Source organism: Natator depressus, chromosome 1, assembly GCF_965152275.1.
Source record: "Natator depressus isolate rNatDep1 chromosome 1, rNatDep2.hap1, whole genome shotgun sequence".
In the NCBI taxonomy this organism is placed as follows: domain Eukaryota; kingdom Metazoa; phylum Chordata; order Testudines; family Cheloniidae; genus Natator; species Natator depressus.
In genome coordinates this window covers 134441153-134463194 of record NC_134234.1, presented here as the reverse complement: position 1 = coordinate 134463194, position 22042 = coordinate 134441153, and the positions used below count along the sequence as shown (strand labels likewise).

The following is a 22042-nucleotide window of genomic DNA, read 5'->3' as shown; positions in this document are numbered from 1 at the left end:
CCCTGTCAGAGGTAATAAAGAATATATTTGAGAGAAGAGATTTGTCAGAAGATTTTACAATTTCACTGTGTATCCAAATCCCCCAAAAGAAAAACACTATGGATTGTAAAGACTACAGAACAACCAGCCTAATAGTGCATGCCTCTAAGATTCTTCTGCGAGTTGTTCAAGACCAAATACATGGAGAGATAGATAAGGAAATAAGTGAACAACAATATAGTTTCAAACTTGAAAGGGCATGATAAATGTCATTATGACTTAAAGCTCATATTAGAAATATCAAGTGAAACAGGGAAAAAAAATACACTTGCGTTTTATTGATTTCCAAACAGCATTTGACAAAATCTACTACTATAAATTTATCAACATATTAAGATCTGTTGGGATTGATTGATATGGACTCCAAATAATAAAACAATTTTACTGGAATCAGAAGGCGGTTATAATGGGAGATGAAAACGAAAATCTAATGGAGATCCAGAGAGGAGTGAGGCAAGGTTATATAATGTTACTGACTTCATTCAACATTTATAGTGAGTGTTTGATTAAATTAATTGAAGAAACAGAAGAAGGTATTAAGATGAATGAAAATGGGTGAATAACATTCACTGTGAAGATGACACAGTGTTGCTGGCTGATTCAGAAGGTCCAATGAAGTTAGTGGAGATTATTTATAAATATGTCAAAGAATATGGGCTAGAGTTGAATGTAGACAAGACAAAATCTGTGGTGGGATGCAAGGATCCTGGGAAAACACACAAGATTCCAGTGAACAACACAGCCATACAGATAGTAAAAAATGATTGGTACATCGGAAGCATCATTACAGAAGTTGGAAGATAAGATACTGAAGTCAGCACCAGAACAGCAAGAGCAAAGGGGACATTATGGAAGAACAAACATCTGAAGAGAAGGGACATAAATCTGAAGATTAATTCTGACTCTTAAAAACTTATATTTGGTCTGTGTTAAATTATGGCTGTGAAACATGGACATTCAAACAATTGATAAGGAAGAAACTGCAATCCTTCAAATTATGGTATTATAGAAGAATTATGAAAATATCATGGCAAGACCACATAACCAAGGAAAAAGTATTGGAGATTATCAGAATTTAGCAAACACTAGTCAGTGACTTTATGGGGAAAAAATTGATTTTCAGGGCACTTTTTAAGAGGTTCAGAGGGTGACGCATATTTATAGGCACTGGAATTGAAAGTTAATGGCAGGAGAACATGAAGAAGAAAAACATTATCTGGAATGGACAATGTGATATTCTGAGTGGATCAAAAGAACTATTAATCCACAAATAGATTAGCAGAGAATCATACAGAATAGGCTACCACGGTTGCAAACCTCTAGTGATAGAAGAAGGAACATAAGAAGAAGGAACAACCAAATCCAAACTCCAACAGAGCAATTCCTGCTCCGGACACAAGGTATGAAGCACAGGCATTTAACATTGTTAAAGGGAAAGTACTGACAAAATATTACATTTTCCAACATTTTTACTGTTCTCGGCCTTCCTGCTTTGTCTAAACCCCTGCTTTCAAACACCACACCTAATAAATGAGATCTGTTACAAAACTGCTTGTGGATACTAGTAGAAGTAATAACTAATGGAAAAATTAGAAGAACACTCACCGGTGTTGTAGTGTTTTGTGCAATAACCAAGTTCCTTGTCTTCTTTCAAAATAAATTGTGGCAGGGTTAAGCCTTCGGCAACTTGCACTGGACCATCACTTAGCCACTCAAATATCAGATCATTCATAGTGTACCCAACTAGAGTAAACAAATCGCAGTTCATTAGATAATCAGATGGAAACAAATTATGATTCAGGAAATATCGTCACTTTTGAATGGGCAGACTTCAATACAAGCATTTCCAGTTGATCCAGGAGCTGAACTACATTGACTACAGTTATCATCAAAACTTTGAAATAGCATCAAATATGTAATTGTACTAGAGGCAAAATATTCAACTAAAACCTCAAAAGTGCGGCATATCTGCTTTGGTTTATTTCTAATAAAAAATCAATGTTAATAGCCGGTCAAGGATATTAATGTTCGCAGCACAAATTGTATTTCACTGTAGCAATGTATCAGTTTCTGTACTTTGTTTTATTTTCGTCACTCTGGTTACAGAATTCTTGCACTCTACCAACATGAGTATTTCTAGATTACAATATGTTGGATGTTATAAATAACAAAATTGAACGACTTCTATAATTCTTTGAAACTCAGCATAGAGAAATACACAGCAGAAAGAGAAAAGCGGAGAACAGAGTGGACAATGCAGAGAAAAAAAGAGTGAAAATGCAAAAGGACAGTCACTTAAAACACTCCCAGCTCCTGTTTCACTCTAGTGATACAGTAGCCCCGTGTCTCACTATGCAGATTACAGACTGCAGAGACTTTCTGGAGTGATGATCGCCGCTGTAAGGCACAATAGTGAAGCTGTGAAATTTGATTTTAAAAAACACAGTTCTTCACTAGGTAAGTCAGCTGGTTACTCACAGCTTTCTAGTTGCATTGTACAAGTCTGCACATCCATCGGAAAATTCTTCAAGTCCATTGGACACGATAAGGTTAATGTTAGCCTAAATATGGGCAAGAAAGGAAACTACTGTTAGAAATCTTTGCAAGTTATATCCTAAGCACAACATTTATAGTCCAACAATGTTTAAAGTGATGCAGTCAAGCTTTAGAGACCCAGAGGTTTAGTCTTTCGCCCCATCCTCTTCACGATTTGGGATGAGGCCTGCACTCGTGTTAGAATTCTAGCTTCTAAGACAGAGTGCCCATAAGCAAGCAGGATGCTCATTGATTGCAGTGGCTTAGGAGCCCAGAGCAGCAGGGGCTGCAGAAAGACAGCGGGATACGCCAATGTGTTATTGTGCAATCTGTATGTTTTATGTATAACAATGAAACCAAACAATGCAGCGTCTTGAGTTATAGGTCATCCCCTCTAGGATTTGAACTCTTGTAGCCTCTGTTCTAGGGAGTGGGGGAGCAAATGGTGAAAACACAATCACAGGGATATTTTAAAACAGAAAGTGTAATGCATATAAAGTGAATGCTGAGCCCATCATCCTTGCCACAGACCTTTGAAAAACAAAAAGGTAGTAAAGGCTAAATCTGCAACATTAGACATTGAATGCAAAAGTTAAAAGACAAGCATAGACAGGAAAAGTAAGCTTAAAGGAACTCTGTCAACTCTGAATTTTTTTTACTTACTACTGCTACAAGTAACACTTAAGAATACTCTAATTGAGAGACTTTTTAAATTTTCTCATATTTTTTAGTTTACTTTTTGCATTTGACAGGACTTTGTTTACAATCAGTTTCACGAGTTTCCCCTGTACAGTCAGTCGGTTTCCTCTGTGCAGGGAGAGAAAAACATTTGTACCAAAATAAGAAAATGTGATGATAAAATCATAAAAATGAGCAGGAGGACTCATATACAGGTGTAGTAACCAAAATGACTTATGTCATATTAAAAAAAAACTGATTAGATTTAAAGATACCATGCCTTCAAGCTATGTTGCCATCATTCTTACCACCAAAATGAATATTATTGTTATGGATGTCTGATCATTTTAAGCTGTAGTTATCTCTGAGATATTATTTAAGATTTATATTGCAGCAGAATCCAGAGGCTCCAATCAGATTCAGGCCGCCTCCATTGGCCTAGGTTCTGTACAAAAATATAGAAAGAGTCTGTTACACCTGTATACCTGCTCCACTCCAGGAGTTCCCAGCCTCTCAGGTCTCCTACCATCATCTGTCTATGGAAGGGACCCTCATCCCATTCCCTTCTGACTGGGTGTTTTAAGGCTGCACAGCTCCCTGCCTTAAACTATGCTATCTCCTGCAAGCCAGTCTGCAAGCCAATGCCTTTGTTTTGCCTTCTCTCACAGGGCTATGAGCAGTGTATTGCCAGCAGTTACCAGTAACTCCACAGCTCTTTCTACGCAAGTGCATCTATTCTTAAGGTAAAAGCATTACACAGAAAACATATAAAAACAATGAAAATTCCTATGCACATGCTAAAAGATAACCAGAGGTCCCCAATCAGTCTTACAGGGCCCTAGTAAGACCTTCTGCGAGGTCTGGAAGAAGGTCCTGTCCTTTTGCTGGATCAGAGAAAAGGTCCTGAGTCAGTTTAAACCTAGCCTTTATATCAAAAGCCCTTTCACTGTCTCTTGGTCTCTGGAAAACTCAGTTTGAACACGTATATGGAAGCCTCCCCAGAGGGTGGTATCTCTCTAGACATGTTTACAAACTAAGCGATTCACCTTAATCACCCTGGGCTGTTTTGGTTCCTGGAAGAACTGGGGTTCATAGAGACAAGTCCTTATCCCATGGAACTCACAATCTTATCTACTCACTTCAACTACCAAACAAAGAGTGGCATCTGAGCATCACTGTTGGTGGGCCTTGTGAATAGGTGGATTTGAATAGGCGGATTTTAAGTGATTTGAAGATGGACAGGGCTTGGCATTCAAATATATATATATACTGGCATTTAAAAATATTGGCATTTCAAAAACTATATTATTTGATGTAAATAAGAAGAAAACAAGAAAACAAACCCAAAAAATCCACAAAAGTATCTGCAGTAAATCTACTGTACTATAACATGCTATCAGTAGATTGGTTAGCTATCACACCTACAGTTGGGTAAAATTTAAAACAAATGCATGTTGAATATCTTTGTGCCCCTTTTATGCGTGCTTTTTAGAAGTATTTTTATGAATGAGCATTTACTTGTGAGAATGCTCACAAAAATAAAATGTTAAGCTTGTATGTTTGAATCTTTCCTGAAAATGTATTTTGAATTGTATCACTACTGATTTTATACAAAAATTAATTTTATACCTGAATATACAACTTGAAATTTGTACCATTGTTGATTAGTTACAGAAGTCCTCCAATCATAGAACAGACCCAGTACAGCATAATTTAAATAACATGGCATGAATTTTTAATGTTCATGAATGGTTCATTGCAAACAATCTGCAGACCAAGAATTATTCACTGAAGAAATTAGTGATTAATTTCAAACAGAAATTCAAGAATTTCAGAAAAAAATTTCTAGGAGAATTCTGATAGCAAAGAGGCAAAATTCATGAAATACATTTTTCATTACAAATTAGTCTCCTAGTTCTAATCAATCCAATACCTTGCTTAGGGCCTATACCAACGTTCACTGAAGTCACTGAAGACTTTCAATTGACTTCAATGAGATCAGGCCTGTAGATCAGTATTTAAACATTATGGTGATGGGTGCTACAGAAAACCAATGGAAGATATTTCTCCCAAATGAAGAGTCAAATAGGATGTGAATGAAAAATATCAGAAGGAACTAATTCAATCCATGTCTCTTGAAAAAGATGAGGCTGGTCATCAAGAAAACTTTGTTTGTAGAAATATAGTTGTAATGGTTCAGTGTTTTGTTCACTAAAATAGTTGTCTATTACCCACAAACTTCCTTGGCTTCCCAGGGTATGTCTACATTGCAATTAAAATCCTACGGCTAGTCCATACTTGCTGAATCGGTCTCAAAGGGCTCAGGCTAAGAGGCTGTTTAATTGCAGTGTGGACATTTGGGCTTGGGCTAGAGTCCAAGCTCTGGGACTCTCCCACATCACAGAGTCCCAGAGCTTGGGCTCCAGCCTGAGCCTGAATGTCTACACGGCAATTAAATAGCCCCTTATTCTGAGCCCTGCAAACCTGAGTCAGGCACATTAATATGAAAAATCCAATAACAGCAAAATATTTAAAACTAGTCAGAGTATTTCAATGGATCATCTTCCAATCTCCCTATCTAATCTTGCAGTTTTGTACCCTAATGCAGTAGTTGATCTCCTAAAGTTAATACATATGAATGAAGGAAGGAAGGAAGGAAGGAATCCTTTTTGTGCAGCATAGGGATTTAAACTTTAGGAGATCAAATACTAGAGTAATATATATATATTACTTCCTCTGATTTTCCGACAGTACTAGACAAATACTTCAAGCTACATATGGCGTATAACTGATATACATATGGAGTATACCTGGTAAATGGTGAGCTATGCAAAACTAAAATCAAGAACTATTAGCACATGGATTCAATCTTTTAAGGAATTATATGTACAGTACATAATTCAAATAAAAGCCTTTCTTACTCTGTTGGCAGTATAATAGAATATCTAACTTTAATTAGGATTTAACAGATTGCTAATCTATAGCAAACGTTAAACTACTGACTAAACTACTTCATATTTTTAAGGAGCTAACTTTTGATTAGCCTGATGTGCTATGGCTCACAGCCAAAATCCCATTTGATCTAAAAGACAAATCTCATACAGGCATGGAATATTGCAAGATAAAGGACCCCTACAACTCACAATATGATATCATATATGACTTTGAGAAAAAGGGATAATGGCATTTTCATTTTTTACCCTGAAAATGTAGTGGTTTGCAAATAGATTTGAGGATTGCAGCCTCTTTACATAGGGTATCCAATGACAAATAAGTACATTAAAACAGAATGTTTACCACTTCACATGATTTATTTTTAAAGAGGTATTCCTTATACTTAGAATGGGAGAAATAGAAAATAATGTGGTAAATGGAAATACTGCAGGAGAGAAATGTACAGTTTTTATCTGCACCCTCTTTATCTCCAAAAAGTGGGGTTCTCTCAGAACATTATGTAGCACAGACATTTTTCTATCTGCTTGACTTTTTGGGGTGTGTCATATCCTGAGTAGCACAATAGTGCAAATTAATGCCTAGAATGAAGACCCCTTGCTCACCTTGATGAGAATATACATTAGTTGTTCCATTGAAGACACTGAGATTACTCAGGTGAATAGGTGCTCGACCAGGCCTTAAAAGAACAGTATTATCTTACTAGGCTTGATCCAACCCCCCCTGGAACCAATGGGAGTCTTTCCATTGACTTCAGCGAGCTTTGGAAAGCCTGTAATGGTCAAATCTGTTCAATGTCAGCTCACATAGCAAAAATAACAACATTTCAAATCCTAACGTATCATAATAAGATAATTACTAATTTATTAGTGGATACTATTGCACCTTCACTGGAAGAAGGTTGTTCCAGAAATGACAATACAGCACGGCAGGTCAGTTTGTTTAAACAAAACAGAATAATGTCTGTGCACATGTAGGAGGAGGATGTGCTAGTATATATCTGCATGTGTTGACTGCAATTTTGATTATTTGTATTTCTACTTGGTCACTGTGGTGTATATTATATCACTGGTTTATACTGATGTAAACTAATACTGTAGCATCAGGGATATCTGGAGGCATGGGCATGAGTGGAAGCAGAGAGCCCAGGACCTTCCTATGGCCCCTGACCAGAGCTGGAAATTTGGCCCAGCCACTCCTGCATCATAACGGTGGGGCAGCTGGGCCAAATTTGAATGATGCAGCAACTCTGTGTGCCAGCTTGCAATGCCACTCACTCAAATTTGGCCCAGCCACCCCCTTGTGCTGATGGAAGGGTGGACAGGCCAAATTTGAGTGGCACTGTACCCTCATGCATCTGCACAGCCCCAAGTCCTTCAGCCACTCATGGTTACAGGGCATCCCCAGTCCCTGGGGAGAAGTGGATCAAGGGGCACTGGGAACCCCAGGAGAGAGGGAGGATTGGATTGGGCTTTTGGTTCTTCCTGGAGAAGTGGAAATACAGGAGGATGCTGGAGCCTGGGGCTTCCAGAACTTCCTGGTTCATTGTAGGGTTGGTTCTCTTCAGCCTGACCACATCTTTGGCTGGGTGCAGGGGAGAGAGCTCAGAGCTGGGAGTGGGGCAATGTGTGTGTGGGGAAGAGTGCAGGGCTGAGTGTGGAGCAACAGGAGGGGAGCATGTGTGGAGCTGGTTGCATGGGGCTGGATGTAGGGGGAGAATGTGGGGAAGAGAGCTTACTGCTGGGTGCAGGGTAGAGTGCAACCTTTAAGTTGAAATGTTTCCAATTAATAGTAAGCTGTTAAAGATAAGGGTGCAGTAAAACCCAATGTTGTTTTCAGGTTCAGGCCTTTAGGTCAGTCACAGAAACTATATTTAGTAGAGGCCCACTAGGCAACACTCTGAATGATACAACCAAACCTTATTAAAAAGAAAAATGATCATTTAAGTAAACAGACATGCGATTACCACTTACACAAACGCTACTATTACACACACACTCCAAGATGAAATGGTGTATCAATGGGTGATCAGTCCACTGACACCAGAGTGAAGTACAACCTTATAATCCTGGAACCTAACAGTATCCTTTTGATGTTAATCGCAATTTAACAAAACTACTCCTTTTATACTCAATGTTAATTAGCATTATAATAAAACTTGCCTTTACTATAATTATATTTCTGCCACCTTCTTACTGGCTCTTTACATTACACATTATTTAAATTAACATCTGCACCAATGTCTATCAATATAGACAGCATTTTAATAAAACCCCCACGATTTTTAAAAATACTCATTAAACCTTGTTCAAACCAGTTATAACCAACCAGCTATAACAGTAACATAAGCCTGGTTCATGTCCTTGCTAGCTCTTACTTTGCCATAACACTGTCTCCAACTTATCTCTAACTTTCTCATACTAGCAACTTCCATTGCCCGTACTCCTCTACACTTAGGCTAACTTAGGCCCTAAACCTAACTTCTACTTATTTCTTAACCCAAACCAACCTATAGGCTACAAGAGGAGGAAGAGCTCTGGGCTAAGAAAATTCTGGTTGCTTCCCATCCGGAGCAATGAGCTAAGACCACATTGTCAAACAATCCAACACACCCAACAGCAGCTGCCTCACCTACAGCTGGCAACAGGCAGCATCACTCCTCAGAAAGAACACTTTGTGTCATTTCTCATTGCCCCAGGCTCTCTCAAACTACTCCCACCTGCAACCTACCAGTGGGAAAGGGAACAATACTATTACCTTACTAATATGTGATAAAATACTAGCACAGAGTTAGCACAAAGACAGTGATGGGTAATATGATATAAGGACCCAGATATACAAGCAGATATGTACAGCAATGTGGCCAACTCCCACGATTTTATCACAAGTCTCGCAATTTTGGATGTTTTTTCTTAAAGCCCTGTCAAGGTTCCTTCCCCACTCTGAACTCTAGGGTACAGATGTGGAGACCTGCATGAAAGACCCCCTAAGCTTATTCTTACCAGTTTAGGTTAAAAACTTCCCCAAGGTACAAACTTTGCCTTGTCCTGGAACCGTATGCTGCCACCACCAAGCGTGTTACACAAAGAACAGGGAAAGAGCCCACTTGGAGACGTCTTCCCCCAAAATATACCCCCAAAGCCCTACAACCCCTTTCCTGGGGAAGGCTTCATAAGAATCCTCACCAATTTGTACAGGTGAACACAGACCCAAACCCTTGGATCTTAAGAACAATGAAAAATCAATCAGGTTCTTAAAAGAAGAATTTTAATTAAAGAAAAGGTAAAAGAAGCACCTCTGTAAAATCAGGATGGTAAATACCTTACAGGGTAATCAGATTCAAAACGTAGAGAATCCCTCTAGGCAAAACCTTAAGTTACAAAAAGACACAAAAACAGGAATATACATTCCCTCCAGCACAGCTTATTTTACCAGCCATTAAACAAAAGGAAATCTAATGCATTTCTAGCTTTATTACTTACTAACTAACAATTGTAAGGCTGCATTCCTGATCTGTTCTTGGCAAAAGCATCACACAGACAGACAGACCCTTTGTTCCCCCCCCCTCCAGCTTTGAAAGTAACTTGTCTCCTCATTGGTCATTTTGGGTCAGGTGCCAGCCAGGTTAGCTGAGCTTCTTAACCCTTCACAGGTAACAGGATGTTGCCTCTGGCCAGGAGGGATTTTATAGCACTGTATACAGACAGGTGGTTACCCTTCCCTTTATATTTATGACAAACCCCCAGTCCTGGAAGCAGGTGATTAAGTGAAAGCTGCAGCTTTTTTTTTTTTTTTTAAGAGTAAGTTTCTAGCCCTCAAGATTGCTGAGAAAAGCTTGAAAGTGTGATCCAAGTAAACCCAAACGATTCAGAGACCAGGCCAAGAAAAACAAACAAGTTCATTATGTTTTAAAAATCTCTTCATTTTTAAGCCCATCCCATGATTTGGGGCCTGACTCATGATCGTTGAATACTTGGGGATGGAAATACTGGTATTTGTATAATTTACTGGCAGTTCCCCCTTGCTTTCTAAAATGGAGCAGCCAACCTGCATGTTTTCTCATGTTTTCCAGAATTGCTGGATCCAGTTGTCACAGTACAAGGCAACTGCACCTGTATTTCCCCTCAGTGGTCCAGCCAGGGCACCCACCCTCAGGCTTCCAGATCTCCAGTTGCTGCCTCTCTTGAGTGGAGACCCACATCTCACTCCTTTCTGAGCAGAGTATGTCCAGACTCCACAGTTCCCTGCCTTCACTGTGTATTTCCCAGGACAGTCTGCCAAAACAGACCAGCGTGCTTTCTTTTCAGAGACTGATAACAAGGTGATTGCTGCAGATATAAGTTATCACACAGCACTTCCTGTGTAAGCCTACTTTATTCTTAAGGTAAAAGCACTACAGAGAAAACATATGAAAAACAATAAAAACCTATACACATGCTAATAAATTTACCAGGAACCCCAGCATGGATTCTGACAGGCCCAGTCCTTCCAACCTTACCCTAAGGATTGGGGCCCTCCATGAGCAGGGTCCTGTCTGTTTGCTGGATCAGGAAGAAGACCCTGAGTCCATCTAAAACCAGGTTATTTTCCCAAAAGTCTTTTCTTTGTCTGTTGGTCTCTGGGGAATCCAGTTTGAAATAACATGTGCATATCTATCCAAGAGGGATGGCTTCACAGGCTGATAACAAGGAAGTTTAGTAGCAACCCCACTTCTTACTAGAGAAGGTATAGACAATGCCACAGCAACACATACACAACTGCATTTTCAATACAATATACCCCAAAGGTATTAATCCTAATTCAATCAAGGTCATCTTAATTCCATAAGGTTTGTTCAGGATATGGTCAGTCTTTCACACCAGTAACTCTTTGATCCCTTTCACGTGCAACTTCATTTCTGAGATGTGGAGATGGAACAAAAACTGAGGCTTATGGAAAATATAGAGCACCCTCTATTGTGACAAAACACAAAATACAGACTGAAGCTTCCTATACTTCAGTTTCTCAGAATGTTCTGTCTACGCTTCCTTAGTGGTTCACAGGAGTTCATTTTGGTTCACATATTGCTTAACAACCCAGTGACTGGACTGGAATGGTGTGGTAGGTTTTTCATTAATAGTGAAAAATTGCTTTGTATCTCATTTTTCATTGTAATGCAGTTTCTGTCTGTTGATACGCCATGCCAATGAATATAATGAGTTTCCAGTTATCTCTCAGTCAATGCCATGAAATTAAGTTTGAGTATGATTTCATTTAATAGTTAAAATAATGTAACCCACCTGTTTCTTCTCCAAGAAGAATAAATTGCCATCTCTGATTTTTCTTGTGTTGTTTCTGGAACTGGATATTTACTCTACACCACTGTTTATTTGGTCTGGTTTTGTTTTCCTTCTGGCACCATGATCCTCTGTCCTAAGCAACATGTTTAAATACAACTGGCAGAAGGCAGTTACTCCTGAAAGCATGCATGATACAGGGACAGGATTTTTTGCATCACTCATTTAGAATCAGCCTCACGGCTACACCCTTTTACATTTCATCTTGCTACTTCTGTATTTACAGGGAGATCATTACCTGTGGTAGATGTCGCCATGGGTCACTGACAATTCAGTACAGACTTAACCATTGCCTATTAGAAACTCATGTACAGAGATGTGTATCTTGGCCTGCAACCAGTCAGCAGTATCCCATTAGCACATATTTCCATAACTAATCACCTGCCAATAATTTTTAACCTTATAATCAAGAACAACTCTATGTGTACAAATTATTCACAGGATATGCCAAAAAAATCAATTTTTATTAAAATGACACTATTTTTGATTGAGACAATGTGGGGGGGGGTGTAAAGGGGTATAAATTTGAGCTTTGCCAGGTAGCTACTAGTGTCAGGATCCTTAATTCACTTTAACTGTCTTATGATCAGAGAAGAGCAACCAGCTGGTGTCGTTAAAAAGCTAATTTTTCTTCAAGCAAAACTGTCTATGGGGTTTTGACAATAGCTGTGCTGCTTGCATAACAAACACTCATACTAGTCTTTAACATAATCAAACCAAGTATTCAGGGCCAATGGAAAGTTAGGAATATGACAAATGCAGTCAGATCCTCCATATAGATCTGGACACTGTAGAACGGGGGAGTGAGAATAATGAAGTCCATAGAGGGTGATGAAAGGGACCATCAACAAGCAAAAGAAAAGTGGAGAATTGTTTCAAGGGTTGAGGCAAATATCAGGAAAGAATCTGAGGTGGCTTAATAAAAGGAACCAAAAAGGGAAGAAGAAGAGAGCAAGGATGCGTGGGAAGAGTATTTGTGGACATCAGATTGTAGCAGAAGGACACCAGTTTCTGTCATTATGAAAATGGCTGACATCTCAGTTTTAAGTACAGTAAAACCTGCCAAGAGTGATCACTTACAGGAGTTAGCAAAAGTGGTCAGTTGTAAGAGGTGGTCTCTCTTCAAAGGTTTGCACACCAGAGACCGATGGCATTCCAGGGCTTCTGCAATTAGTTGCTCATGACAGGTGGTCTCTATCTTCAGAGGGGGTCTCTATGGCAGGTTTCACTAATTTGAAACCAGTGTTATTTTTTGTAATCAGGTTCATGTGAAGATGAATCTGGCAAAAATTTATCAAAATGATAAAAAGCATTTTAAGTGTGCCCACTGTATGAAGGTGCTCTACTTCCATGAGCATGTCTGCACTTTGTTATTCTCAGAATGTGCTTTCATTAATTCAGGAAGTTACTTTAAGCCCATATGGAGAGCTTTATGTTTTTAAAAAGTCATTGCATAGAACACTGAATTTTCATACAATTTTGCCTAAGGATAATGGAATTATTTTTCTTGTGCCAGATAAAAAGCGCCTGAAATTTCCCCAGAGGAAACAGGATCCTATGCTATCAAAGCTTGGCTTCCAAGGGAAAATGCCACCTGGACAATATTATCATGGTAGGATTTGGTATAACCAATGAGATCAGAGAGGAGTGTTCACAACAGTCGCTGCTTCTTATATAGCAAACAGTGGTGTTAGTCATAATAATGGCCTCTCTACTCCCACTCTCTGTTAATCTCCCATGACAAGACAATGCTGCTAGTGAAGTCAAAATCCTCTTAAATCCTAACATTGGATTATAAAATAAATTGAAGTAACCAAATGTAAGCACAGAGATTCATACCTTATTTTAGATCTATGGAATATTCTCTACAGCACACTAGACTATTCACATAGTATGTTCAGTTGGGCTGGACATTATCATTTAAGTACCCCATGCCAAATCCTCAATTGGTGTAAACTGCCATAGCTCCATTAAAGTAAATGGAGCTGCACCATTTTACACCAACTAAGAATCTGACCCCAAGAGAATCTTGGAATGCGTATACCTAAACCAGCTGACTGTTTGTGCTGTGCTACCAGCTTCTATAGCTGCCAAACCAAGGAGCTCTCAGAGGTTATTTCAATCCAGTGCTGAAGTAATGCCCAGTGAATGTTACACATGACCACCATTCACACACACCCTATAGAGAACAGAAGGAACTATGCTGCCGTGCAGCCTCTGGCTTTGTTCAGAACCACCCATGCCCTAGTTCCCTTCTAGTCCCTTGAACCGCCTTCCTGCGCCCAGAACCTTTGGCACAGTAGATGACACCAGTCCCACTGCAGAAGGACCCTCTGCAGCTGCAGACAAAAGGTCTGGGTTTTCTTCTAATAGTGTCTATTGAAAAATAATATTTAAAGTAAAATTCACCACCAGAGTAATGGATTTTATAATCTGGCTGATATTGCCTTCTCTCCCCTGGGGACAAATGTTGAGTCAGTTTTTTGCCTGTGTATTTCCTTCATATAGGACAAAGGATAGAGGTACAGAGGAGATTATTAAATGATTGCAGCTTCATTCATTGTGGCCACTGCATTTCCACTAGCACTGACTTGCCCACGTTGTAGTAGGAAATCTAAAATACTACAGTGCTAGAGACTGCTTTTGGCACTAAGTATCCTGTATCTTGTAATCTTTATTATTCATAATTATGCTTGGAAGGATTATATTTTTATGGGTAAATGTTGATAAATGTTGATTTCACTGTACACACACAAAGTGATAAAAATATTTCCATCTATAATAGACATTTACAGAGAGGCAAAGGGAGAAAAATGTTGCTGGAGAACTTATTACAGTTTGATGTAAGGCTATTTATTATGTATATTTTGACATGTGATTTTCACAATTAGTGTTTTAACAGTTTTAAAGCTCTAACTTTTTGAATCTAAACTTTTACTACAAAAGAATCATTATTCTCTGTCCTCCATAAGTGCCCAGAACTGAACATTTAAAATCGATTAAAAATGCCTAAACCACATAATGTTGCTCAACTAGTGAAAATTTGAACAAATAAAATTAAAACAAATAGTGATATTTTCAATTGAAATTATAAAAAACAAAACTGAATTCTGCCAAGCCTACTCATGATATAATCAGACCCATGGAACAGTTTCTCCAGCACTCAGCACAATTGCCATGGTAAGAAAGAGGAAAAGAACAAACAGGAAAGAAGAGTACAAAGAAAGACGCTGTGGAATGAGAATTGATTGTGCTTTGGACTGTGATCTCCTGATTCGCACGAGATAAAGCAACTGGCGCATGGGCATGTCACTCCAGAGGGATCGCCATTGGTACGAATATAGAGCAGCTCTTTCAGATGGGCAAGCCACTGATGGCTTTTGAATGTTGCAACTAGCAATAGCAGCTGGTTTTTGCAGTATGGGGGGTACAGAGGTAGGGTTCTGTTGCATAAATAGAAGGGAATCAACGAGCCCGATTCTTCTCTATGCCATGGGGTTTCAGCAGCATTATTCCTTTTTACACCCCTGACACCAACACCATTTTCCCTATTAGATTCTCTTCCCTTCTCCATAATAACATTTTACAGTTGGATCAAGGTCAGGACATGACACCAGAAAGAGGCAATAACCTAAATAGCTACATCACATCCAGCACAATGAAGACAAACAAAAAGAGATAGCAAATCTGAAAATGGATGTAGCTATTTTGAAATATTTTGAGTACTTTCCTGGACAGCTCCTCAATGGTATCTTATAACCAGAGCAAGGAGGATACAGGAGAAAGAATGGTAAATAGTTAAAACAAATTTCTTCCCCCACAGTTCTTTCCAAGGCAATTCCAAATAGCCCTTTACGAAATAATTCAAAAATCTCAAACATCTTCTCATATTTTTAAAGTGTGATGGTCTGCTTGATAATTTACTCTGGATGGAAAAGACTTCACCCAATCTCTTAGGTCCTAGATTATGTGCATCACATTCTGCATCAAGTCGATATGGCTGAAATCACTTGGGTAACATGAACATGACAAAGGGGGCAGCTAGTGCGGCAAGGAAACCCATTTATTTAAGCAAAAGTCTTCAATCTCCTCTCATCTAGGTAAAATAAGCCCACACTGGCTGGCTGTTACTAATAGTTTGAGCTAGCTGAGTAGTCAGAACTGCACTGATGGCCTTTTTAAAGTTTCTAAACAGACCTATGTTCAGGGATTCCATTAAATCTTTTAACCATTTTGTCATATAATACTATTAGTCCTTATTATTCACTGTCTGTAGCAGAGGTGTCATCTTTCTTAGCTGACGGAGGGGTGCTCGACCCCCACCCCGCCCCAGACCTGGTCCCCACTCCACCTCTTCCCCCAGGTCCCCACTGCCTACTGCTTCCCGTCCCCACCACTGCTCCTCCCTCTCCCTCCAGCGCCTCCTGCAAGCCGCTGAACAGCTGATTGCGACTGGAGGGAGGTGCTGGGGGGAAGGGGGAGGAGCTGATCAGCAGGGCTGCCGGTAGATGCTGAGCAGGGCTGGAGCACCCATGGAGTCGGCGCCTATGGTTTGTAGTGCCCAAACTGTGCTAGAGAAGACACGATCCACATCCCAAAGTACTTAAAATCTATACAGAGCATGACACAAAAAGCAAATGGAAAATATAACAAAATGTACTGTGGGAAACAGGCTGTGGGAAGAGAAGACAGGATTTTCATCAGTGTCATGATATTGCATTGGTCCAGATGCTGTAATGAACTGTAGGAGAGTGGGCCTCTACGCAGAGATCCACCCACAGGGAGCTCATTGCAGGATTAGAGCCTTAGAAAGGTATCACCACACAACTTTAGGGGTTTACATTTTGTTGATTTATATTTTAATTTAGACTAGTGTTTGCTTTTCAATTTATTTTTATTATATAAAATATACACAGTGAACTTTGGTATAGTGAAACTCCATTTGTAGGAAGGTGGATGAAAGTCCCAATTAGCTAAATGCATTCAAGTTACAGTGCACCTCTGCTTATGGTGAAGTTGTTCTGTGAATGTGACTTTAACTACTGATTGTAACTGCCAGAGGACCTTCCGTGCCTGCAGAACAAAGGGCAGGATTTGCCCCTTAGAGCACACAACAAAATAAGCGGAGTGTCTCTATGGTGGAGCATCTCGCTGCATTTCTAAATACTTTTATAATGTTACCAAAGCAGTAGGTGGGGAGGCCAGACACAATAGAAATGCCTAGCTTCTTATTTAGTGCATATTGGAAACTGTTACACTTTCATTTTAGAGAAAATATGGTTTATGTTTAGTTCAGATTAACTTTCTCATGATTTTATGACATCTACAAACATATGATAGAGCAGCCTGAGATGTAACTTGTCAGTCATATTTGTAAAATGCTTTGAACATTCAAAGTGAAGTAAATGCTACATATTATTATTATGCAAGTGCTCAGTGTTATGATTATGGTTGTGAAAGTGGTATAGCAATTACAACTATAACGTCCTAATGCAATGGGACTAACTAACCATTGCATTACTTCAGTTTTATTCCAGTGTAACATCACTAAAATCAATTAAGTTATGGAGTGATCAATCAAGGCCAGTATATGGAGAAGAGAGTCAAATAATTATTTTTTAAATTGTTTCTAATTGGTAACTCTCAATTACCCTTCAAACATAAGTTCTGCTCACTGTAAATGTTATTAATGTGTAAATTTCATGCTGCTGTGTTGTAGAAGCACCAGGTACAATATACGCTAATGCTGTGCAATGCAGATGAGAAACAATACACTTTTCCTTAGCACAAAATATTACCGGTGTTTACTCCATTTCAAATTAACGTTCATTGAGGTTTGTGAATTTTACAAATATGATATGACAGCTTGAAATATTACTTTTGCAGCACGGACAAATGTCAGGAAAATTATCCATCTGTGCTCAGAATGGCACCCAACTGCATTGTTGCCTCCAGTAAGATGGTGTCTGATGTCACTCAAATGAACAGAAGCATTCATTTCTTTCTCGAGATTAAATAAGAGGTATTTGTCCATGACAGAATGTTTAATGTATGGTATATCACTCTGTGAGTTCTGTTTTCACCCTTGCATACTGTTATTTTTCTCCCACTGTTAAGATATGCCAATTTCAAATTCTCCCCACTGAACAGTTACATTACCTACCAACCCATCCACATATTGTGGTGTTCCCATTGCAGAATTTCCATGGGAATTAAGCAAATTTAGTAGGCATAATTTTTTGTCCACTGCAAATCTACTTTCTCATTACACAGAACAATCATAATCAGATATTAAAAATCTGTTTCCATATGCTTAAGAATGCTGTCAAGGTTCCTTCCCCACTCATATTTATGACAAATGCCCAGTCAGAAATATCCACGCTGTGAAATATCTCACTCTCCTACAGCTTTTACACATGAATAGCTCCTATTATAGCTAATAAGAATTTTGTTCAGGTTTATAAAGAAGAAACAGCTCATCAAGCAACTAGTTAAACACCTGAAAGAATGTAAACATTATATAAACCAAGCACTGCAAGAAAAGAAGTCTGCAGGAATTCAGAAATTATGATTAATTTCTGTAATAATAGTAATAGCATTTAGAGTGCTGTACATCTTCAGATCCTATGACAAGCATTAAGCAATTAATCAAATAGAATGAGTGCTGTAGATTTGCTGCAGCCGATTCTTAAGCAATGCTTTTTTTTACGTCTCTATCATTCTGTGTCCCATTTCATAAGGTCACATCAAGTTATGTTGTGTCAAATAGCATTTATTAACTCAGCCTAAACTCAGTCAGCATGCCATATACTACATTGCACTTTGTATCAAAAATGAAAGCAATTTCACTGATTTTTAAATGTATGCAAAGGCCAGCAGATACCTGGACGATTTTCATATTTATTGCATGCCAAGTTATTACATGGCAGGAATGACTTCACTTAAGATGTTCTCCAGCCATTTAAAACAACATTTCCCCTTTACTTTTAAAATTCAACCCAAAAAAGATTGAAAGGTTGATTTTCTCCTCCGAGTAGGAGAGGAATACCAACTGATGCTAATGGGAATTACTGATGCACATCGGTAGGGCCCTAGACCCCTTCATTTTTCAGCATGGCTAGGAGATACTGCTGTGCCACTTATATTCCAATTTGTAAAGCGTAAAAGCTCACCAAATAGACAGATTTTCCTTCTATTCTGCTGAGCTTATGTCTCATTAGAGTGTACACAGGGGGCAACAAAACTTAAAGATGTAAATTCTATGAGTGTGGCCATGGCAAGAAAGAGATGGAAGCAAGGGGACTTAAGAAGCAAAAAAGCTGGTTTACCTGATACTGTATAGCACTTTCCCAGTCTTAGAAATCCTCAGCAACTTGTTGTCCGTTGTAACATCATGGAAGTTTGCACCTTTCTCATTGGCAAAGAATAAATCAGGCTTCCAAATAGAGTCCAACATAGATGGATCCAAATCCAAGGAGTCATCGGGGTATTCACTGTAAGCCAGGCGTGAGTCATTCCATTGCTGTCTCAAAAAGATGTTCACTCTGTAGTCCTACAGAAATGCCATGCACAAAAGTCAATCTCTTGCCCAGGTGAGAGTTCATTTTAACTTTCCTGATGCTCACCATGATTTTAGGTTCAGTGCGGTACCAATAAACCTACATATTACTCTTCCCTTTGAATGAGAGAGCTATTATTTAAAAATAAGGCAGTGCAAGTGGCATACTGCACCAAACTAGTGCAACAGGTACATTTTCCAAATCAAAAATAATAGTCCCTTTTCAACTGATGAAGATAATATTAACTACAACCCCCCATGGATTACTGTGGATTAACATGAGGCTCAGAAATATCAAAGTATTACTAGCTGTACAGTGTTCAGTAATCACAATGTAAAATAAAAAGATATGAAAGTATCCCAAAGAGTAACTTAACTCAGTCATTCACAATCTGTAAATTAACAGATTCCAATACTCCAGGAGATAGGTACTAAAAGCTTTTGATATGGTCTCGCACAGTATTCTTGCCAGCAAGTTAAAGAAGTATGGGCTGGATGAATGGACTATAAGGTAGATAGAAAGCTGGCTAGATCATTGGGCTCAACGGGTAGCGATCAACGGCTCGATGTCTAGTTGCCAGCCGGTATCAAGCGGAGCACCCCAGGGGTCGGTCCTGGAGCCGGTTTTCTTCAATATCTTCATTAATGATCTGGATGATGGGTTGGATTGCACCCTCAGCAAGTTCGCGGATGACACTAAGCTGGGGGGAGAGGTAGATATGCTGGAGGGTAGGGATAGGGTCCAGAGTGACCTAGACAAATTGGAGTATTCGGCCAAAATAAATCTGATGAGGTTCATTAAGGACAAGTGCAGAGCCCTGCACTTAGGACAGAAGAATCCCATGCACTGCTACAGGCTGGAGACCGACTGGCTAAGTGGCAGTTCTGCAAAAAAGGACCTGGGGATTACAGTGGACGAGAAGGTGGATATGAGTCAGTGTGCCCTTGTTGCCTGAAGACTAATGGCATATTGGGCTGCATTAGTAGGAGCATTGCCAGCAGATCAAGGGAAGTGATTATTCCCCTCTCTTCGGCACTGGTGAGGCCACATCTGGAGTACTGCGTCCAGTTTTGGGCCCCTGACTACAGAAAGGATGTGGACAAATTAGAGAGAGTCCAGCGGAGGGCAACAAAAATGATTAGGGGGCTGAGGCACATGACTTACAAGGAGAGGCTGAGGGAACTGGGCTTATTTAGTCTGCAGAAGAGAAGAGTGAGGAGGGATTTGATAGCAGCCTTCAACTACCTGAAAGGGTGTTCTAAAGAGGATGGAGCTAGACTGTTCTCAGTGGTGGCAGATGACAGAACAAGGAGCAATGGTCTCAAGTTGCAGTGGGGGAGGTCTAGGTTGGATATTAGGAAAAACTATTTCACTAGAGGGTGGTGAAGCACTGGAATGGGTTACCTAGGGTGGTGATGGAATCTCCATCCTTAGCGTTTTTTAAGGGCCGGCTTAACAAAGCCCTGGCTGGGATGATTTAGTTGGTGTTGGTCCTGCTTTGAGCAGGAGGTTGGACTAGATGACCTCCTGAGGTCTCTTCCAACTCTAATCTTCTATGATTCTAATTCCATAGGAGCTGATTATGTGATATAATTTCTCCTCCTATCTACATCTTAGTTCCTGTTCATAACCTTTGTGTACCTATTGTATGTTTTCCTCTGTGTGTTCTCTAATTCTCTACTCCTCCACATCTTTTCTACTTATCTTTATGCTAATTGCACTCTCCTGCCCAATAGCCTTTTAGTTACAACTGGGAGGACAGAAATTACTAAGTGGTTCATTTAGAGCTAACTTCAGTAGTGTGACAAAACTGGCCATTAAGAGGGACTGTTATAACAGCATGTAGGTACTGATCCAAAGCCCATTTAAGTTGATAGGAAAGACAGTCACACATATTCTGAGTGTATCATTCCTACAGAGGTTCCATGCTCAACAAATACAGGTCTGGCATAGCTTGCTTTGTTGCTGTAGTTATATATTTAACTGGCATCAAACCCCCTACATTTAACTGCCCTGAGAATAGTTTATCAGAAATCCACATGCCATTCATCTTGAATATTTTAGTTTCAGAAGTATTTAAGGCTATTAAAATTGATGATATTATCTGAAAGAAGAAATCTGTTAGTGAAAGGGTCTCAAAATAATTCAATCTTCTGCACAAAAATCCTGCATTTAGGATTTTTTCTGCAGTAGCTAGAATATATGAAAATGGCAGCAATATGCTTCTGACTTGGAAAATGTATGAGTTGACATTTGTTTAGTTAGGCCACTGAATTGCACTGTCTAAAGAATGTATCATCACTGAAAAGTAAGATAATATTCTCCCTATGATTAGTGATGCAGTGAGTTATTTGCCAAATATGCAAACTCTGATGAATAAGCCCCTCCAAATTTAAGAGTTTCCCACTGTTCATTCACGAGGCTCATGATGAAAAGTGTGTTGCTGAACTGACAAAACATTTCAAACAGCTCTTAGTGTAGCAACTGATGAAGCTTCTGAAACCATAGGATAATGTTTCGTGATTTCATTGGTAGTGTGATTTTTTTTTAAAATTTTGCCTGTGGATATGAGCCAAACAGGAGTGTCAGAGAGTACTAAGGGGCTGATAATGAGGGGCTGAGCTCAAGGAAAGTCAATTATTAGAGACACTGATAGAATTCTTCAAAGACAAGCCTACATATATTTTTCACAAGTCATTTTTTTCTGTGCTATGGAATTTCATATGGTTTATAATTTAACAAATATTTTGAGTTCTAAATTGCCAAAGCATCTTTGTATCACATAAGGAGACAAACTTTAGGCGTCTCCTTTTCTCATTTTCTCAGCCTTAGAAATACAGTAATTATCTTGTAAATGTACATGGGACAATTTCCACTACAAAGATATGAAAATACTCTAACAAAATTACTACATGAAAGAGGGCAGGTGCTGGCAGGAAAGAA

At 39.2% G+C, this 22042-nt stretch overlaps 1 protein-coding gene across 4 annotated transcripts in view; it reads right to left on the bottom strand.

Annotated features, from left to right (window-relative positions):
• The window catches only part of GLRA2 (glycine receptor alpha 2), a 155978-nt gene that overhangs the window by 94191 nt on the left and 39745 nt on the right, over nucleotides 1–22042 (bottom strand). For all 4 annotated transcript variants that reach the window (XM_074967157.1, XM_074967162.1, XM_074967153.1 and 1 more), the window contains 3 exons: nucleotides 18869–19092; nucleotides 2518–2600; nucleotides 1645–1782 (listed from right to left, as the gene is read on the bottom strand). In XM_074967157.1, coding sequence (XP_074823258.1) covers nucleotides 1645–1782; nucleotides 2518–2600; nucleotides 18869–19092 — 445 coding nt within the window. The remainder of the gene's footprint in view (nucleotides 1–1644; nucleotides 1783–2517; nucleotides 2601–18868; nucleotides 19093–22042) is intronic.